This window comes from Oncorhynchus keta, chromosome 19 (assembly GCF_023373465.1).
Source record: "Oncorhynchus keta strain PuntledgeMale-10-30-2019 chromosome 19, Oket_V2, whole genome shotgun sequence".
NCBI lineage: Eukaryota > Metazoa > Chordata > Actinopteri > Salmoniformes > Salmonidae > Oncorhynchus > Oncorhynchus keta.
Window position 1 is genome coordinate 62,092,210 of NC_068439.1, and position 21,125 is coordinate 62,113,334.

Consider the following 21,125-nt stretch of genomic DNA (forward strand, 5'->3'; position numbering starts at 1 on the left):
GACTTGGACTGACGTCAGCACATGCAATTGTTCAACAAGACACTCAGCAGCAGTGGAAAATGTACTCAATTGTCATACTTCAGTAAAAGGAAAGAAGAAAGAGAAAATGACTCAAATAAAAGTGAAAGTCACCCAGTAAAATACTACTTGAGTAAAAGTCTAAAAGTATTAGGTTTTAAATGTACGTAAGTATCAGAAGTAAATGTAATTGCTAAAATATACTTAAGTATCCAAAGTAAAAGTATAAATCATTGCACATTCCTTATATTAAGCAAACCAGATGGCACAGTTTAAAATATATATATATATATATATATATATATATATATATATATATATATATATTTAAGGATAGCCATGGTCACACTCAACACTCAGCCATAATTTATAAATGAAGCATTCGTGTTTAGTGAGTCCGTCAGATCAGAGGCAGTATGGATGTTCTCTTGACAATTTCCTGTCCTGATAAGCATTCGAAATGTAACAAGTACTTTTGGGTGTCAGGGAAAATGTATGGAGTAAAAAGGACATGATATTCTTTAGGAATGTAATGAAGTCAAAGTAAAAGTTGTCCAAAATATAAATAGTAAAGTAAAGTACAGATACCCCCCAAAAAACGACTTAAGTAGGACTTTAAGGTATTTTTATTTAAGTACTTTACACCACTACTCAGCAGGGCTGAAGTCATGTATTGTGGGCTAATATACTGTAGATGGAAATACAAGGAACACAATTTTTCATTGCTGTTGTCATTGAAACACACGTGGTCTGTCACTCACAACTATTCTTCTAACTGCTACTTCAAATGTAGAAATCCTGTCTTCGTAATGACATTTCAATGGTGATCTAATATGGGATGGTTTGCAGCTATGGTGGAATTTGTGACAGCAAATTGAATGCACATGTCAAATGACAATATTTTTATATCCTAATTTAGGATTTGTGAAAAACATTTAATGATTCCCATTTCTTTTTCATTGAAATGGAGATGATCTTTACACAAAATGTCTATGATCCTGAAAACACACAGAGACACACACACACAGACTGTAATAGGCAGTGCTGAGATGTCAAACCTGGAAATAAAAGAAATGCAGAACATTTGTTATTATTTTTGTGTTCGTCAGTGATACATGTAAACTATGTAAGAATATTGATAACATTTTATAATGGTGAAGGTGGAATGGCCCCTTCCTTACCTGATGAATTACAGTTTCAGTATAATTAGTATAAATGTTCTTCAATTATTCAACTACATAAATATTGTATGATGCTACTGTTTCCAGCACAGCACTGGCAGCTCGGTCGGCATTACCAGCATCTCCCAGTGCAGTGCAGCGACATATCAGCACAGTGAGGAATAGACCACAATGTACCGCATATCAATGGATTTACAAAGACAGACGAACGTCAAGAGGTGTTGACCGCAACACGGCTTAAAGGGAAGGATTTGAGAATAAATAGCCTAATAACCACTCACTCAAAGGAAAATGCCTGGCTAACTTCTATGGGTAAACGATCATTCGCAGGTATGTTATGTCACGCTATCAGATATACCGGCCGGTGTAATGTTAGCAATAGCTATCTAGTGCCCTTGTTATTTGGGTAAGACATTTTCTAAATAAACTAGTCTTTGTCGAGCATATTTTGCTAATCAATTACGATTAGTTGCTCTGAAATCTGTCCAATAATATAATTGTATAGTCGACTGAATTCTTTACAATTTGAAAGTGACATTTGTTGAGTTTTCGATGTCCTCCGTTATGACATTTTTGTCTGCATCGTATTGGAACATAATGGTAGATGTAGTTTTTTCCGGAACATTTTATTCTGTTGGATTGGAGATTGATAATGACAAACACTACATATCCCATGACAATGAATGTAGCGCTTTATTATTGCGTCATGTTTACATACGTCATAATTTGAGGACTCGAAGATGGCCTACTGAAATTCGCTGAAGCACTAGATTCAGATTTGTTTTGGGCAGAAACACTTGTTCGCTGTGTTGTAGAATACACTGTGATGTTTGCAGATATATATATAATATTCCATGTCTCGACATCAAAACCTAAACCATGTCTATCCAAACGCCCAACAAAAGTAAGTTGTAACGCTCATTTCAGACAACTAAAGAGCTATTGTGATTATGCTAACTATCTTGCTGGTCATAATCACTAACACAGGTAAGGTAGTTCGTTAGCCTATGCAAATCCTTGCTATTGAATGACAGGATGCTATTGAATGACAGGATATGATTTTGTAAAGAAAACGCTATGCATTGCTGCTTGCTTGATCTGAGTGCATATAATTTCTCTCCCGCAGTCAACCCATGTTTTCTCGACACTTGACCGCGTTTGGCTCTCACTGGTTACCCCCAACTCAGGCCCCATTGGGCGGCTGGAGGAACGTACATTTCCCCAGTTATCCATGTCGGCCGGGTGTGCCCCCTCCACCTCAACTCTCCCATCCCACCAGGCACCTCTCAGGGGCCTTCCAACCTCAAGATACCCATAACACCAACTGGGCAAGACTACAGTCCAAACAACACCTCCCACCAGGGTTCCCTTTTCACGGTTTTCCTCATCGACACTTCCACCTTGGACTGATGGAGTGCTCAGACAAGGAGCCTCCATACAAGCGGAGGAGGAGTTCAGAGGAGGGGGCTCCAGGGGATAGATCCAAGGGCTCCCCCAAACGAGAGTACACACCAAGACAGGCTCGCAGTGCCACAACCAGCCCCAACTGCTGGTTCAAAGACGGAAAACCACCGCCTCCTGGGACAAGTCCGCCAAGACAGGCATTGGGTAATACTTAAGTTTCAAAAACTGCCGCTTTTCTTGAGAACACCGTTATTCTTTGATCTGGAATGAACCTGAGGTGGATTAGGTTTAGTCCAATATGGGCCATGTCAAGCAGTGTCATTAACTTTCTAACCGTATTGTTTTGTGCTGTTTGTGCTTTTCCAGAGCTGAAAAGACAATGGGAGGACTTTTCACACTGCTATAAGTCCAGACCCCAGTCTGGTGGTGAGAGGCGAGATCCACCCTTTGAGTTCTCTGTAATGTCGTATAACATCCTCTCCCAGGACCTACTACATGACAATAACTACCTGTACAAACACTGTAGCTCCTCCATCCTCAACTGGAATCACAGGCTCTCCAACATCCTGAAAGAGCTCAAAGAGCACAACGCAGATGTAAGTGAATTGTTTATGAATCATTACTGATGGTACAAGAAAGTATCTCCCACCATTTACATGATCTATTGGCTTGTGATCGATTCAGATTTACCAACATTGATTATCATCACAAAGAACAGAAAACACAACATAGTGGCCCTGTTTTGACTAGTTTAAGTCTGTTTCCCTTAGAGCAAGTCAAAGTAGTGATGACACCGATTGTTTTAATGTTAGATGTGTACTGTGAAATGAAGTCAAACTTTGTCTCTATAGATAATGTGTCTGCAGGAGGTTCAAGAGGACCACTATGAAAAACAGATCAAACCCTCTCTAGAAGCATTAGGTAATTCACCCTGTTGGTCCCTTACTGTTTTGTATTCGGTGGTGCCCATATTGTTTTGTTTACTAAGTCTATTCTTAGTCAACAGAGCTGTAGCTCTGCCTATTGAAATTTGAAAGCCTGTCAAATAATACAACAATACTGCAAGTGATATTGCCTTTGGAGGTTACATATGATAGACCACTAGAGGGAGCCACGGGCATAGATAATTAATATTTTCTCAAACCACTTAGTTTTGCTGAAGAAAATTAAGTAGCACCAGCGCTTCAGGTATTCCAAAACATATTTCCTCTTTCAATAATTAAAAAACATTAAAATCTTTTTAAAAATTCATCACAGTTTATGAGAAATGTGTCCTATTTTCTTTGATGTAGTGATTTATTTCTCATTTCTTTCCCCAGGTTACCAGTGTGAGTACAAGAGGAGGACAGGCAGGAAGCCTGACGGCTGTGCCGTGGTCTATAAGAAGGACCGCTTCTCCCTGCTGTCCAGTCACCCAGTGGAGTACTTCCGCCGGGGCATCCCCCTGCTAGACCGGGATAACGTGGGCCTGGTGCTGTTACTGCGCCCCACGGGATCCTCCAGGCCGGAGGACTGCGTTTGTGTGGCCAATACACACCTCCTGTACAACCCCCGGCGCGGGGACATTAAGCTGGCCCAGTTGGCCATGCTGCTGGCAGAGATCAGTACAGTGTCCCGCCTCCCTGACGGCAGCTCCTGTCCCATCATCCTCTGTGGGGACTTTAACTCTGTGCCCTGGTCTCCCCTGTACACCTTTGTTAGGGAGAGCAGGCTGGAGTACGATGGTATTCCCATAGGCAAGGTGAGGGCCATCATCTACACACCCAGCCTCTTTCTGTCACTTTCTGCAGTGAGATAAGAAGCTCAGTGGCTTTGAAGCTGATTACTGCAGAGGGAAAATACTGTTCAAAGAGAGCTGCTATAAAATGTGAGCTGCTATGAAATGTTCCTTGCGCTCTTCTCTGTCAGACATGCTCTAGTATTTCTCATTCATTTTCAACCCGGTTTGAATGCCCGTTCAGTATGATATTTGTGCTTACCACCAAATAACCACATTAGTGTACAGCAAGTTGATTTACTGCGCTAGACAAAACTGAGTGAACTTTATCTTAAAGCAACCGTGTGTGTGCAGGTGTCAGGGCAGGAGGAGAATCCCAGAGGCCAGCGGATCCTGACCGTGCCCATTTGGCCCCTTAGCCTGGGCGTCACCCAGCAGTGCCAGTATGCGACTGCCCCTACAGGTGACCTATCACAGTCCATCCACCACACTGGCTCAGTGAAGGGCCTCTGGCCGTTACCAACACTGAGGAAATGCACCTTTCTTTCTTCTGATCTGCATATGACGTTAATACTCTTCTTTCCTCCCAGATGTCGACAGGGGAATCACTAACCTGTCTGTGCAGGACTTTGCCGCACCACCTATGGCAGCTATGAACAGGTCCGTTATCTCCGGTTGGATTTCTGGGTTAAATAATCATTTAGTTGAGACAGTTTGATTTCTCCAGTCTCTGCTGTTTTACAGTCAGTTAGTTCTTAATTCTGTTCACGTAACTGTAAGAGATCTGATCCTGTCAGAGGTGCTACACCAGGAGTTCCTCTGACTAACAGCCTTCAATATTAATGCTTTTCAAACAGTTGAGTCTCTGCCGTTCAACAGCACTGTAATCTGTTTTGACTGGCGTCTGCACATCTGACAGCCGAGGCTGATTTTTCTTTCCCACCTCTGTCTCCCCGTCTCTCACCTTCTCCCCCCTTCTCTCGCTCTCTCGTTTGCATGCCTTGGAGAATGGAGGAGACAGCAGTTAGCTACATCATTCCCCTACAATGTTAATTTGAAGCAAGTGGAACTGCTCATAGGGAGAAATGTCTGGATGATTTGTTGTTTGTCCAGTGTAGTCCGAACTACAAGCAGCAACTGTCTGTCTTAATTAGCGGTTGAAGTGACGCCAGTGCCCTGTGTGACTGTCTCTCCCCATGTCCAGACCCAGTATAGAGCACAGTCTGAGGCTGACGTCAGCTTACTCCCACTACCTGACAGGGGACAGCAGGCCTGAGATCACCACCTGTCACTCCAGGACAGCCATCACTGTGGACTACATCTTTTACTCTGCAGGAACTGGGGACATTTCCACTCAGCCAGGTACACACAGTATACCACATAACATCACACACACTATATACATCACATAGGATTTGTTGATTGTTACACAGGTTTTGGAACAGGGTGGCATCTGATAATCAATGTTGTTTATAATAAGATGGGTCCTGCAATGTGACTTCTGTAGATGCTGCAGCATTATGGAACTATGACTACATTTTCCCTGATCAAGATCGCATCTGGAAAAACTCAGGGAATTAAAGGATACTTGGGGATTTTAGCAAAGAGGCCCTTTATCTACTTCCCCATAGTCAGATGAACTAGTGGATACCATTTTTATGTCTCCAGTATTAAGGAAGTTAGTTAGCATTAGCTTACAAAACTAACTAGTGTTAGCGCGATGACTGGAAGTCTTATGGGTATCTGCTATCATGCTAAGTATCCCTTTAGCCATGTCTGTTTTCCTCCCAGAGGGTCCATTGCCAAGACAAGGGCTGCAGCTGCTGGCCAGACTGGCCCTGGTGGGACAGACAGACCTGGAGGCCGTCAACGGGCTGCCCAATGAGCACAACTCCTCCGACCACCTGCCCATACTGGCCTGCTTCCGCCTCTGCCCCTGAGGCTGGATGTTAGGGTTCAGGGGTTAGCGCCTTGGACAGAACTGGGGGTCAAAGTCCTGGAGAGACCCATAAATCCATCCATACCGCTCACCAGCAGCCAAACACCAATTGTACACAAGCTCACCATGGCTTTTGTCTCTCATCTCTCATGATCTCATATCCCCTGGAAATGTTGGAAAGGTACAAACACTGACACTGGTAGATGTTGAACTTTAATTTCAAAGACATTATTGATGGAGCTTTGCAGTGGCCTGACTCTCGTGTGTAGATCTAGGCTACTGCATCAAGATGTTTACACATTTTAACTTTTTTGTGTTATTTTTACATTGGTTGAAGATATGAAAATAGACATTTTTAGATTTGAATGATTTTATAAATGTTGATAAATTCATTAAAAAAAATATATATATATATATATCTTAATTATGTCATACATACAGTACTATTGGGTTTGATAATTAGCACAAATGAATGCAAAGTACTTACCAAGGAAGTATAAATATATATACGAAGAGAAGGAAGAAGCTACCTTGTAGCTGGCGGGACACCATACAAGAGGTTTTATAGACTAGGCTGTTAAGTGTACTGTTAGACAACAGTCTCTTTGTCATCACACATTTCACAGCTCTGCAACAAAATCATCGGCACCTCCTGTAATCTCAGAACGATTGCAAAATATATGCCAGAGCAAATTCTCAAATAAATCTCACAAGCTATCATCGGGCTCCAGAGTGGAGCAGCGGTCTAAAGCACTGCATCTCGGTGCTTGAGGCGTCACTACAGACCCTGGTTCGATTCCTGTATCACAACCGGCCGTGATTGTGAGTACCATAGGGCGGTGCACAAATTGCTTGCCTGTTTAAATAAAGAAAATCATCCATTGTCAAATGAACTACTCCTCTGTCGTCTGGAGTAATGTAAGAGCCTTTTTCATGAAATTCACCACTCTGGTAGACCAACCACTATATAAATGGATATGGTCAAAGACGTAAACACATAGAGCAGAACCAAGACCACCAAAACCCAAATTAGAGCAGGGCAAAATAGCTTTTGGTTTCAGAGCAGTGAAGTCCGGAACTCCTTGGCAGAAAGTTTTAAAAAACTTGCCAAATAGTTGTTTTACGAGATTAATTCATAAAATATCTTGAACAACTAGAGTCGGTCTGAGGTTATTGTAACACTATGCTATGTTGTATTTCAATTCATATATGCACACAGGCTGCGGGGTGTAACTCGTAATGGGAATGTGGATCTTTGTGCTTTTACTTTGCTTTTGTTTTTCTCATTTCTGGATGTTTTTACATTTCTTAAGGACTCTTGGAAGACTAGCCTTTGGGCTAAAGGAAATCCTAATCAAATCAAATGTTAGTGTTGAAAATGAAGCCTATGTTCGTCACAGCTATTGTACCGCATGTAACACAATAATAGACCTGCAATTAAAGACACACTGTACCTGTTCAGCTCTCTGTAATAATGCCACATTACATTGAATGAGTTCCAGGCATTGTATGAACAGTACCTCTCAGAGATTACGGCACACTGGTGGACAGAGAATCAATCAGTCAAATGTATTAATGAAGCCCTTTTTACGTCACCCGATGTCCCAAGTGCCGTACAGAAATCCAGCCTAAACCCCCAAACGGCAAGCGATGCAGATGTAGAAGCACGGCGAGATGATCAGAGAAAATGTATCTTTCTCACTTGGGGCCTCATTTATCAACTGTGTCAATTTCATACTCAATTCTGGGGTACATGGAGATTCTGGGATTTGCAACATTGATGTCTTCATTGATAAATCACAGCCATATTTTATTTGTGCTGTCGTGAACGATACAACCCCGCCCGGACAACGCACACCATTCATCTTTTATGCTAAGAAAAGTGCCCTAATTTGCTGTATGATTTGGAGATGTAATTGGGCCTTAATAGTTCCTAAAAGAAAGTGCAATGGCAAATTTGATCACATTTCTATAGAGGTGTGGCTCAAACACCTCCCATTTCCCTCAAACGAACAATTTGCTTGCAACACAGTTGATCAAGCTTCTAGAAGTTGTGTGCACACATGGTTTGAGATAGGCTTAGAGATAGGCACACCTTTTTTAGCGTGCACGCACCTTTGATAAACGAGTCCCCTGGAGAGGAATGAAGGTGAACCGAGGGTGCAGAACCTTGGGAGTATGAACAGCTCATTGATAAGAACAGCCATCTCTGCCTTTAGATGAGGAACTATTGGAGTCAGTCCCTGACACGACAACTTCTCTCAACATGTATTTGTGTTTTTAATATTCTACACACTTCTCTAAGACCACACTGCAGATTCCTCAAGCCTCTTCCCAATATTGCACATCAATCTTTTTCTTTAGACCGAAACTAAGTCAGAGTTTAAGGACATTGAATTTGGATTTCCTTATAGGCATAGAATCAGCTCTCTAATGTGTATTATTTTGGTTGCCTTATATAATGGCAACATTAGTGCTATAAACTGCCATTCTCAAGCACACAAACCGCTGCTGTGAGGACCATTGAATTAGATGTAGTGAATATCAAGTGGTTCGTCTTGTTTCACTAATTGGCCCTGCTTCTGTTTTGACATTTCTCACATTCTCGATAGAGTCTGAAGCCAAATTGAATTAGCCTATGATGCCTTGCCAGTGACATGCCAACGGTTGTAAATAAAAAGATGAGCCCCTTCATACACACGTCTCATTCAAATACGTTCTCTGGACTTGATTTATTGCATCTCCTTTGACTCATTTTAAATTTGAATCTCTAAAATGATGCTGTTCTTGACTTTTGTCTTTTTTGTGTGCCAAAAGTATTCATTTCATTTGGTTCCTCACCACCTACTCCTGGCTGACATGTCTGGCTGATGGTGTGAATGAAAGCCATTAGGACTCGAGTCTCTGGTCTTAGAGTTAAGTGATGTTCTGCTGACATCTGCAAAGTCTCTGCTGCTACTGCTGCTTTCTGGGATGAGAGCGTTTACAGGCTTATCATTTGATGGTTGGTGAGATCCAGCCTCATTGGGGGTCTTGCTTAGATATTGGATGAATCCCAATACTTTGAAGATGCTTCCTTTCCTTAGCTCTTGTCCTTTACCCTAATTTCCTGTTAGTTATTGCCTATTGTGTAATTTAGATCAGTTGGAATGAGGGATAGTAAACAAGGTGAGAACTTTTTGAAATCTAGTTTCTGAGTTTAGAGAGAGGGAGGCATTCCCTGAGCTGCTTGAGAGATGAGAAAAGAGGGATTCATTTTATACACTGAACAACAATATAAACGCAACATGTAAAGTGTTGCTCCCATGTTTCATGAGCTGAATAAAAGATCCCAGAAATGTTCCCATACCCACAAAAAGATTACTTTTTGCACAAATTTGTTTACGTCCCTGTTAGTGAGCATTTCTCATTCACCAAGATAATCCATCCACCTGACAGGTGTGCCATATCAAGAAGCTGATTAAACAGCATGATCATTACACAGGTGCACCTTGTGCTGAGGACAATAAAGGCCACTAAAAGTTCACACAACACAATGCGCCACAGATGTCTCAAGTTATGAGTGAGCCTGCAATTGGCATGCTGACTGCAGGAATGTCTACAAGAGCTATTGCCAGATAATTTAATGTTCATTTCTCTACCATAAACCGCCTCCAATGTCATTTTAGAGAATTTGGCAGTACGTCCAACCATCCTCACAACCGCAGACCACATGTATGGCATCATGTGAACAGTGACCCATGGTGGTGGTGGGGTTATTTTATGGGCAGGAATACGCTACAGACAACAAACACAATAGCATTTTATTGATGGCAATTTGAATGCATGGAAATACCGTGAAGAGATCCAGAGGCCCATTTTTTGTAAGATATCTTTGACCAACAGTTGCATATCTGTATTTCCAGTCATGTGAAATCCATTTATTTCAATTGACTGATTTCCTCATATGAACTGTAACCCAGTAATATCTTTGAAATTGTTGCATGTTGCGTTTATATTTTTGTTCAGTATAAATCTGCTCTCTGTGTCGTTGCATGTCACAGCTGCTGTAAAACAGATTAATAGAGATATGGAATCCTCTACCGGACTATAAACAGAGCGATATCAGTACAGCACTATCCCAAAGAACTAGTAAGACCATAGCCTACTAGGGAATGTTATGACATTATTCATTTATATTTACTCCGATGGGGTCAAATCTACCTGGTCTAGTTGTGTGATGTATTCAAATCTGGAATGATTTGGTTGAATACCATAATTGTACATCCATTATGCCTGTGCCCCATGAAGAACCTATTATCTGTCCTACCTGTTGAGTAAGAAATTACAGCAAAGACCAAATAGAAACATAAATCATTTTTTATTACAACACATGGTAGAGTTGATAAAAACCATTGTCAACTGATCAGTGTAACAGTAGGAGTTGGGAGGACATTATCTTCCACCAGCGGTCAAAATAAATCATCATACATCATCATCATACATGGAGAACACCAGGGGCGGATTCGAAAGTCTCATTTCAATAGAATAGTGGTGCTGTAAGAAATGCTACCATTTGTTCTGCTATTGATCTACCATCAATACTTTTCCTTTTCAGCCAATGGGACAAATAGATCAGCCCTTTCCAGGAAGATATGAGAATAACACCAGCCAACTGGCAGCACCAGTGGCATGAGTATAAAAAAGAACACTCTTAACACTCAGAGGCCTTAGTACATTCCCATTTACGAGAAGAGGCCAAGAGAACACTCTTAACACCCAGAGTCCTAGTACGTTCCCATTTACGAGAAGAGGCCAAGAGAACACTCTTAACACCCAGAGTCCCAGTACGTTCCCATTTACGAGAAGAGGCCAAGAGAACACTCTTAACACCCAGAGTCCTAGTACGTTCCCATTTACGAAAGAGGCCAAGGGAACACTCTTAACACCCAGAGTCCTAGTACATTCCCATTTACGAGAAGAGGCCAAGAGAACACTCTTAACACCCAGAGTCCTAGTACGTTCCCATTTACGAGAAGAGGCCAAGAGAACACTCTTAACACCCAGAGTCCCAGTACGTTCCCATTTACGAGAAGAGGCCAAGAGAACACTCTTAACACCCAGAGTCCTAGTACATTCCCATTTAGGTTACTCATATTGTGCAGTTATTCAGATAACTTGATTCTGTTTTTCTTTTTTTAAACACCATTTGGTAAATACAAAATGGATAAAATAAATCTACAGTCATGAGTGGTACTGTTTTTCTTTAACCATTATCCCATTGGATGGTACTTAATTGTTCATGCCTATTCAGTGGTCAAACAGCACAAACATAGCAAGACCTTTGAAAAATGATACTGCTACAATGTGGTGTGCTTCTTTAAAAATCACACCTCGTCCAAAGAATATATCATCATCATCATCATCATCATCACAACAAAGTGTTTTCACCACGTCATAAAAACAACAACCAGCACGATTAAACACTGCACTCAGTAACAGATGTGTTCAAGAAACAGCGAATAATCACCAATATAACTCAGCCACAACACAATTTAGCTCAACACTAAACAGTTAAGAGCACAACTCTAATTTAGCTACATCACTTAAGAGTATTATCTTTCAGTTCCCAGATTTGCAGCAGTGAAAGCAGTCTTTCCTCCCAGTAAGGGTTCTAATCAATCTGGAAAGCTGAAGCGTTAGATATGCAGTGGGTACGGTAAATGCAGTCTCCACTAAAGCTGACATTGCCTTCAAATTTCAATCACGCTGTAAAGCTGAACTTCCGCAATGCATATTGAAAAGAGCCCAGTCATTTTCTTTTTCTATAAACGGCAGTGTTTAACAGTAAGAATGTTAACCTAGCCTGTATAGATTAGACAAACGATTGTATTGTGTAAAAGTGAAGCACATTGTGCTTCTATAGAGGATTGTAAAACCAAAGTCATACACTACATGGCCAAAAGTATGTGGACACCTGATCGTCAAAACATCTCATTCCAAAATCACGGCGATTACTATGAGGTTGGTCCCCCTTTGTTGCTATTAACAGCCTCCACTCTTCTGGGAACGCTTTCCGTCAGATGTTGGAACATTGCTGCGGGGACTTGCTTCCATTCAGCCACAAGAGCATTAGTGAGGTCGGCACTGATGTTGGGCGATTAGGCCTGGCTCGCAGTCGGCGTTCCAATTCATCCACAAGGTGTTCGATGGGTTTGAGGTCAGGGCTCTGTGTAGGCCAGTTAAGTTCTTCCACACCGACAAACCATTTCTGTATGGACCTCGCTTTGTGCTTTGTCATGCTGAAACAGTCATGGGGCTTCCCCAAACTGTTGCCACAAAGTTGGAAGCATAGAATCGTCTAGAATGTCATTGTATACTGTATGCCTCGTCCAGAGTCAGTTTGGAACTCGGTAGTGAGTGTTGCAACCGAGGACAGACGACTTTCACGTTGTACGCGCTTCAGCACATTTCCACTTCCCAATAACAGCACTTACAGTTGACCGGGCAGCACTAGCACGGCAGAAATTTGATAAACTGTCTTGTTGGAAAGGTGGCATCCTATGACAGTGCCACATTGAAGTCACTGAGCTCTTCAGTATTGGCCATTCTACTGCCAATCTTTGTCTATGGAGATTGCATGGCCGTGTGCTCGATTTATACACCTGTCAGCAATGGGTGTGACTGAAACCGCCGAATTCACCAATACATATACTTTTGGCCATGTATATTAAGCTGGTTATTTTGTGCTTATAGTCTTTCAGACGGCTGGTGCCAATAGTGTGGTTATTTTGTGCTTATAGTCTTTCAGACGGCTGGTGCCAATAGTGTTGGCCTTGATGGTATACTGTCAGACTAGCAGCACCATTCACAATTTGATCGTTAGAATAAAAAATGTTAATTAGAAACATAAGAACTGATATGTTCTCAGCTCGTTCAGGATTCAAGAAAATGAGACTGGATTTCAATTCTGCTGCGATCTCGAAACTATTTAGATTGAGGAAGACATACAATGATTTATCATTTCCATTTGATGTGCATAGCTTGTTTAACCAAAAGCTATAAAATGTCTTATTGTTCAGTTGGCACCCTCCTGGATATCTGATGACTTTTGAATACTACAAAAAAAATGGAAACAGTCTTCAACACCGCATCATGGCAGTTGAGATGGCATAGAAGCCTTGATTTGACTGACATGTCTGTCTTGTGGTGTTCAGTTCAGTATTTGCATTCTTAACTTCAAGATTCTGTGATAGGATCCAGAAAGGCCTCAGGTTAGGAGCTACATAATATTATCAGACATGTTTTCGTATATGTCTGTATGCTGAGGTGTAACAGAGTTGACATTTGAAGCAACATGTTACGGTCAAATTCTCTTGGGATTAAAAAGGTAATGTTCTGGCTAAACTCCAAAGCATCATTGTCACAAGCTTTGATTTCCTTAAAAGATTAATTGATCTGGGCCAGGTTTCCCAAAAGCATCTTAAGCGATGGTTCTAATGTTGAACTTAGCCTTAAAATGCTTTTGGGAAACCGGGCCCAGCACTGTATCTGTGAGAGAGGAGGGTCTATAGAGACAGAGACAGGGGGGATAATCTAACCGAGAGTCAGTGTCAGGGCTGGGGTTTAGCAGAGTACTCAGCAGGCTCTCTGCTTGACTGCCCTGGTCTTTGGCACCTCTCTGTTCCCCTCACCTCAAGCCTGCCTACAGTACCTCCTGTTTCCTCCAACTCTTCTCTCTCTTTCTCCCCTCACCCTTTCACTTCCCACATCATCAAACGGACTACAGCTCAGCCCAGCAGATAACTACTTAACATCCTCTACAGATTTAGGCATTACAACAACCTTTCAGTCTATATATTAATTATATTGAAAAAAGAATAGATGATCAGTCACACTATTGGATCCTTTTTACATAACGTCAGCATACTGTCGGCTATTTTTTTAACCCACAGACTCTGTTTTTAAAAATGAATCTTCACATTGTAAAAGTAAATGAAATGTGACTGTTGCTCTCCTACACAAAAGCACACAGGCTATACAAAAACAGATTTTTAAAAAACATACATACTTCTGTACTTCTCTAAACGCATGAGAGGTCTTGATATGATGTCTTCATGCAATTTAGGCATCAGTCCTTCCTTAAAAACATAATATATATGTATGCAAATGTATGCAAATGTATGTGGCTAATGTATGTGGCTAATGTATGTGGCTAATGTATGTGGCTAATGCATGTGGCTAATGCATGTGGCTAATGCATGTGTGGAGGTGTATAATGAAACACCTCTTGTTCAGGCTTTTGTTCGTCTGGTCATGAAGGACAGGAAATATATACATTTGATATATTCAATGTATGTGTTCCTACTGGATGTCTGCCTAAAGTTTAGCATAATGTCATCATATTCACCCTACAGAAGAGGCTGCTGGCAAAACCCTATAAATACTTTATAATTATGATATACACAATGTCAGGTGAACATATTTGAGGGTGTGTGAGGCGGACTGGGTGGTCAGAGTGGAGACCAGGAGAATGCAGTCCAGTTCCAAGGAGTCTCAGATGCGGATCTGGTAGCCGTCGGTCAAAGTGCTGAGTTCTGCAGGCTTTCGATCCAGAGCCGCAGGACTAATAGATAGATAGATAGATAGATAGATAGATAGATAGATAGATAGATAGATAGATAGATAGATAGATAGATAGATAGAGAGAGAGAGAGAGAGAGAGAGAGAGAGAGAGAGAGAGAGAGAGAGAGAGACCCACTTAACTTCAGAGTGATTACAGTATTGACACCACTCAATAACTTCATATTGAAGTGATTACAGTATTGGACACCTCAGACACACTCAATAACTGACCAGTAGTGGACACTTAACTTCATATTGAAGTGATTACAGTATTGGACACCTCTGACCAACTCAATAACTTCCTATTGAAGTGATTACAGTATTGGACACCTCTGACCCACTCAATAACTTCACATTGAAGTGATTACAGTAGTGGACACCTCTGACCCACTCAATAACTTCACATTGAAGTGATTACAGTATTAGACACCTCTGACCCACTCAATAACTTCATGGAGGAAGATGGAGTGGAATAAAGAGAGGCAGAGGGCAGATAGAAAGGGAGTAGAGAGGGAGAGAGAAAGAAGAGAAGGGTCTGAAGTGTGAAGCAGCGGGGTAGTCTCAGTCAGCCAGTCATCTCTTTTTAATCCTGCTTTGTGATGGTGGTGTCCCGTCAGCTCAGCCCCGCACTGCTCCACTTCCCCTGTCACTGCTATCATGCTTACACACAGACACACACACCTGCATTCTCAAGCCCTAAATAACCACACGCACAGCACCTTCCCTCTGACAAAAATACTTTTCAGTCCAGAGATCAAAGAGAAGAGGTATTTCTAAAGAGGCTTATGGGTTAGACATTCATAAATAAGCTCTCTCCAAAGTAACAAAGGTTTCCCATTTCCCTTCGAATGTCTTCGGTGTTCAATATTCTGCTTGACATGAAGCCCTGAAAGCACTTCTCCTGCCTGTGCTTCTCTCACTACATTCCCTCCCTCAGAGTGCATTTCCTGCTCACCATCCTTTCCCATTGATTTCCATCTCCCCCAGCTCCCTCTGCCAGAGAGAGCGAGAGAAGAACTCATCTCAACATCAAACCAGTCCAACAATGCGGGCGGTATAAGCGTGTGCGTGTGTGTGTATGCTGGTATATGTGTATCTAAGACTACTTCCTCAGTGCCTTGGACAGCACACCTACTCCCTCCCCTGGTGATCTGATCAACAGCATTCTGTCTTCCAGGGAGAGGGGGAGCACAGAGCCCAGGATTTCAGCACCCAGCACACCCAGTCAGTCGATCAGTCAGCCAGAAAGGCGTCAACTTTCTCTGAGTACACCATTCTCACACAGTGGCTTCCAAGCAGCTCTGGTTAACAGCCCATCCTTCACCACAGGCCACGGAATGAACATCATTTCTCAACACAGAGAAACACCACTCTGCTTAGCTATTCAGACTAAAGCCAGTAGACTTCACCAAGTCCTCTAGGAGGGCACAAATTACCTGTTGGTACTCTTTGTTTCAGTGCTGATCAAAACAATTACAACTGTGTTGATTGAGCCCCTGTAAGGATCACAGCCTATGCATGGCTTTCACAGCTGATTACACACTGTTGAACAAAGAGCTTTGTTAAAGAATAATAGAGGAGAGGAGAGAAGAGGAGAGGAGAGGAGAGGAGAGGAGAGGAGAGGAGAGGAGCAGCACAAGGACAGACACAGCAGTCACCACCCAGCAGCCAGCCCAGCCCACTACAGAACAGACACCCAGCCAATTATAGAACTGGCAACACCAGCACGCTACAGAATAGACAACACCCAGCTCACCACCCAATGTCACAGGAAGGCCATAAAGATCATCAAGGACAACAACCACCCGAGCCACTGCCTGTTCACCCTGATATCATCCAGAAGGCGAGGTCAGTACAGGTGCATCAAAGCAGGGAGACTGAAAAACAGCTTCTATCTGAAGGCCATCAGACTGTTAAACAGCCACCACTAACATTGAGTGACTGCTGCCAACACACTGACTCAACTCCAGCCATTTTAATAATGGGAATTGATGGAAATTGATGTAAAATATATCACTAGCCACTTTAAACAATGCTACTTAATGTAATGTTTACATACCCTACATTACTCATCTCATATGTATATGTATATACTGTACTCTATATCATCTACTGCATCTTTATGTAATACATGTATCACTAGCCACTTTAAACTATGCCACTTTGTTTACATACCCTACATTACTCATCTCATATGTATATACTGTACTCGATACCATCTACTGCATCTTGCCTATGCCATTCTGTACCATCACTCATTCATATATCTTTATGTACATATTCTTTATCCCTTTACACTTGTGTGTATAAGGTAGTAGTTTTGGAATTGTTAGGTGAGATTACTCGCTGGTTATTACTGCATTGTTGGAACTAGAAGCACAAGCATTTCGCTACACTCGCATTAACATCTGCTAACCATGTGTATGTGACAAATAAATTTGATTTGACCCGTCCCACCGCAGAACAGACGACACCCGCCCCACCGCAGCACAGACGACACCCGTCCCCCGCAGAACAGATGACCCCCGTCCACCGCAGAACAGACGACACCCGTCCCCCGCAGAACAGACGACACCCGCCCCACCGCAGCACAGACAACACCCGTCCCCCGCAGAACAGACGACCCCCGTACCCCGCAGAACAGACGACCCCCGTCCCCACAGAACAGACGACACCCATCCCACCGCAGAACAGACGACACCCGTCCCACCGCAGAACAGACGACACCCGTCCCACCGCAGAACAGACGACACCCGTCCCACCGCAGAACAGACGACACCGCAACTAACCGGTGTCCCCGCACATTGACTCTGTACCGGTACCCCCCTGTATATACTCTCGCTACTGATATTTTACTGCTGCTCTTTTATTTCTTTACAACTTTTATTTCTTATTCTTATTCATATTTTTTTTTTAACTGCATTGTTGGTTAGGGGCTCGTAAGTCATTTCACTGTAAGCTCTACACCTGTTGTATCCGGCGCATGTGACTAATACAATTTGATTTGAATAGACAACACCTAGCCCACCACAGAATAGACAACACCTAGCCCACCACAGAATAGACAACACCCACCACAGCCCATACAGAACTGACAACAGCCAGCCAATCTACTGTACAGGCTGCCTCTACAATGTACAGCTATAAAGGAAAGATAGTAGGAGATACAAACAGTAATGACAATGACAAGGCCCTTGGTCTGACCACTCTTAGCTTTCCTTGTCTCAACAACATCACTGAATATTTAACTTCTCCGAAAACAGGTTTACATGCAGTATTGTAGTCCATTAGAATTACCTTGCATTTGATATTAAGAAACCGGGTGGGTCTAGAGACTCTAAAATGTATTTCCTTCAAAAGCAAAGGTTTCTTGGAGAGTGGGCTAAACCTCTAATTGATAAAGCCAGATGACAGTGACACAGAGTGATAGAGTAGAGCGCTGCCCTGGAACATTCTGTCTCCCTGTCTGACTGCTGCTTTCCTTTGCCTGAGAGGAAGATCCCAAGGAGGAATACAATATTCATACATACCCCATCATAGACCTTCATCGCCATGGAGACTAGTTCACCTCTATCTTCAACTTGCATCTCCTGCAAAGTCTTTGTCTATTAAGTGAAGTTCATTTCAGCCTTTCTCTCAGCTTTTACATGTCTATGTGTATGAGAAGGATCGCTATGAGCTGAAACCACCTGCTGAGCAGAGCTCTGGATAACTGCATAGAGTGCATTACCTCCTGATTCCGTCTTTTTAACGGCACTGCTAACACATGTATGGGTTCATCTACTGAACCAGTCATCCACAACAGGAGGGGATTTTCCAAGCTACTCAGGGATACATCACGCTCTCAGTGTAGCTTTTATTCACCATTTAACCAATTAGATTGAATACGTTCATAAACCACTGTGGGAATAAAAATCCAGTCTTCACAAATCAATGTTATTTGGCAGCGCACATTCGCCCCATTAAATAAACCCAATATCTACAAACTTCCGAGCGGCGCCACTCGATGAGCAGGCAGTGGATGGAGGGAGGGCATTAGCAGGCTTCCAGAGATCTGTTAGAGTTACTCTCCACTCTTTGTACACAAACTCTGACTGCTGATGACATTTTCTGAGGCGCTGGCTGGATAAACATTTCTATAACATGGATAGACTATGTCGGTTGCGTCTGGATTTGAGGGGAATTATTTAATATGTTGTGACAGAGGGACACTGCTCCCTAGGGGGCGACATGGTAAGACATGGGACACGAGGACATATCAGGGGGTGGAAAAGACTCTTCCTCAATAATTAACATCTCACAGGAGGCGACAGGCAGAGAAGTGGGTGTCTAAGAACAGGCCCAAAATAACTCTGTCAGATTGGGGGGTAGTGCTGAACACATAGACCTTGGCCTGAAGCCCCTCTTTAAATGTCACTGTTGTTCTCTTAGAAGAGCCCCCTCCCACTCCTTTGGTTTGTCAGGATAGACAATGTACTTCATTGTTCTCAATTACTACGGTGTAGAAGCCACTTCAAGGGGTGATTACGCACACACATTCACAAACGCATACACACATATAAATGTACGTAAGCATGCACACACACACACAAACAAGCGTGCACACACACAAAACCACGCACACACACACACCAGATGCCAAAGGATAAAAGGTTTCCTATCATGTCAAATCACATCACACATACCCGTAATGCAGGCATGACAGAAATCCCCTGGCCATTTCACTGTGTCCATTCCAACAGGGGTGTGGGTTACATCATTAGGCTTTGGGTTGCTGAGATGATTGGTACTATGATAAAAACCAAGTAGCAAGCCTATCTCCTCTGTCGGAGATGGGCTGGGGATTACCAGAAGGCATCTGTCTCATGCATGTGGATCCTCCTCTCCGTGTGTGTTCTCTGAGTGACGCTGCAGCTGCTGCACTGAGTCAGCCCCAGAGCCTCTGCCTGCCCTCTGCCAGCTGAGAGGAGACCAAACCAGGCCAGGAGGATGGGAAAAGAGGGCTCTCATCTCGCAAGACAGCAACAGGGCACTGTGTGTGTGTGTGTGTGTGTGTGTGTGTGTGTGTGAGTGCTAAAACAAATCTAGTTTGGTTTTAAATAAAGTATCAGTGAGAGTGGGAGACAGGTGACTCTCCAGAGCTTCTCTCCGAGCCTCCATCTTGTCAGAGAAACTCCCTTGACAACACTTCCAGTCCAGTTACTTTGTCTATCTCTGTGTGACATGCTCAGTCAACAGCAGACTTAAGCATAGCCCTGAGGAATTATGGGAAATGACCTAAGAGTCCATGCATAAATCCCAGGATGCCTTCTGCACAGAATTGAGGTAGAAGTTGCCCTTCAACACAGATCTAGGATTACACTAGCCCCATTCCTAAACTTAACCAATAGAGGATGAGACAAGATCTGACTCTGTATCAGTGGTTCGTGGGGAGGGGCAACATCTTCCAACTCCACTCAACAGTGCACATATCCCAGCAGTCCCTTTGTTAGGGCAGGGTCTTCCTGAATCCTCCCAGTGTGCTGGTGAGTGACAATAGGAGTGAACACATTCCTTCTATAAGAGACACTATGCTGGCCTGGCTGGGGCTTTCAGAACACAAACACTTTTCCCTGTGATTATGCTGCTGTGCTGTCAGAATGGACCATCAACCCAGTATAAACTCACGCGTAGGCTACATACCATAGGCATGCACATTGCACACATTCACTCCCTCGCCTACACACTGAAGCCAGTGTGCTTAAAAGTTAACTCCGTACTCCAAATTCACCCAGATTAGCTAATGTCAGTATCTGATCTTGTCCTGCTTCTTAGTCCTCAGTTTCCTCTAACTGGAGCTGACAAGAGTGTGATAGACTGAACTCTACATGAACTGGGTTCCTTAGCCAGGAAGCAAGACAGGGAAAGAGGGTTGATAGAAGAAGAGAACTGCAATAGTCTACAGAAAACAAAAGACTCTGTTAACGCCTTAGAGTTCAGCAACTTCAGAAAGTGTGCCAGCCCTCGTTAACACAAAAACAAAATGTAAAACATTCCAGCCAATTAATCTCCCTCTAACATAATAGCATCAAGCCAAGTAATCAAGATGGGGCATTGAGAGCTTTTATAGTTGATCAACAGTTGATTTCTATGAATTATACATTTCACTCATGCATATCCAATCTGATCTGTATTATAGATATTACCATTTGTGACCATTGAACATTAAACAAATGAGATTTTAAAGTAACCTGATGTGAACTCTCCCTAATTGTTAGGAAGT

General features: G+C 42.7%; 2 protein-coding genes across 4 annotated transcripts in view; one reads left to right on the forward strand and one right to left on the reverse strand.

Annotated features, from left to right (window-relative positions):
• Window positions 1-1,246: 1,246 nt before the first annotated feature.
• Window positions 1,247-7,720, forward strand: angel2 (angel homolog 2 (Drosophila)). Of its 2 annotated transcripts, none has more exons than XM_035794159.2 (9): window positions 1,247-1,529; window positions 2,326-2,807; window positions 2,970-3,199; window positions 3,455-3,524; window positions 3,923-4,344; window positions 4,675-4,783; window positions 4,911-4,980; window positions 5,525-5,682; window positions 6,112-7,720. In XM_035794159.2, the coding sequence occupies exons 2-9, from the start codon at window positions 2,333-2,335 to the stop codon at window positions 6,258-6,260; spliced, it is 1,683 nt and encodes a 560-aa protein (XP_035650052.1). In that variant the 5' UTR covers window positions 1,247-1,529; window positions 2,326-2,332; the 3' UTR covers window positions 6,261-7,720. The 2 variants fall into 2 exon arrangements, with proteins under 2 accessions (XP_035650052.1, XP_035650051.1); XM_035794158.2 differs by lacking the exon at window positions 1,247-1,529 and adding an exon at window positions 1,914-2,103.
• A 2,880-nt stretch (window positions 7,721-10,600) lies between these two features.
• Window positions 10,601-21,125, reverse strand: part of vash2 (vasohibin 2) — a 33,945-nt gene continuing 23,420 nt past the window's right edge. For both annotated transcript variants that reach the window (XM_035794163.2, XM_035794162.2), the window contains exon 8: window positions 10,601-14,864. In XM_035794163.2, the coding sequence (XP_035650056.1) occupies window positions 14,795-14,864 (70 nt within the window). In that variant the 3' untranslated portion in view covers window positions 10,601-14,794. The remainder of the gene's footprint in view (window positions 14,865-21,125) is intronic.

Bases quoted from the DNA above. Each gene is read 5' to 3' on its own strand.
- angel2 (XM_035794158.2), top strand. From the start codon at position 2,054: ATGTCTCGACATCAAAACCTAAACCATGTCTATCCAAACGCCCAACAA. The intron at 2,808-2,969 runs GTAATACTTAAG...GTGCTTTTCCAG, and splicing joins TCCGCCAAGACAGGCATTGG to AGCTGAAAAGACAATGGGAG. The intron at 5,683-6,111 runs GTACACACAGTA...TTTTCCTCCCAG, and splicing joins GGACATTTCCACTCAGCCAG to AGGGTCCATTGCCAAGACAA.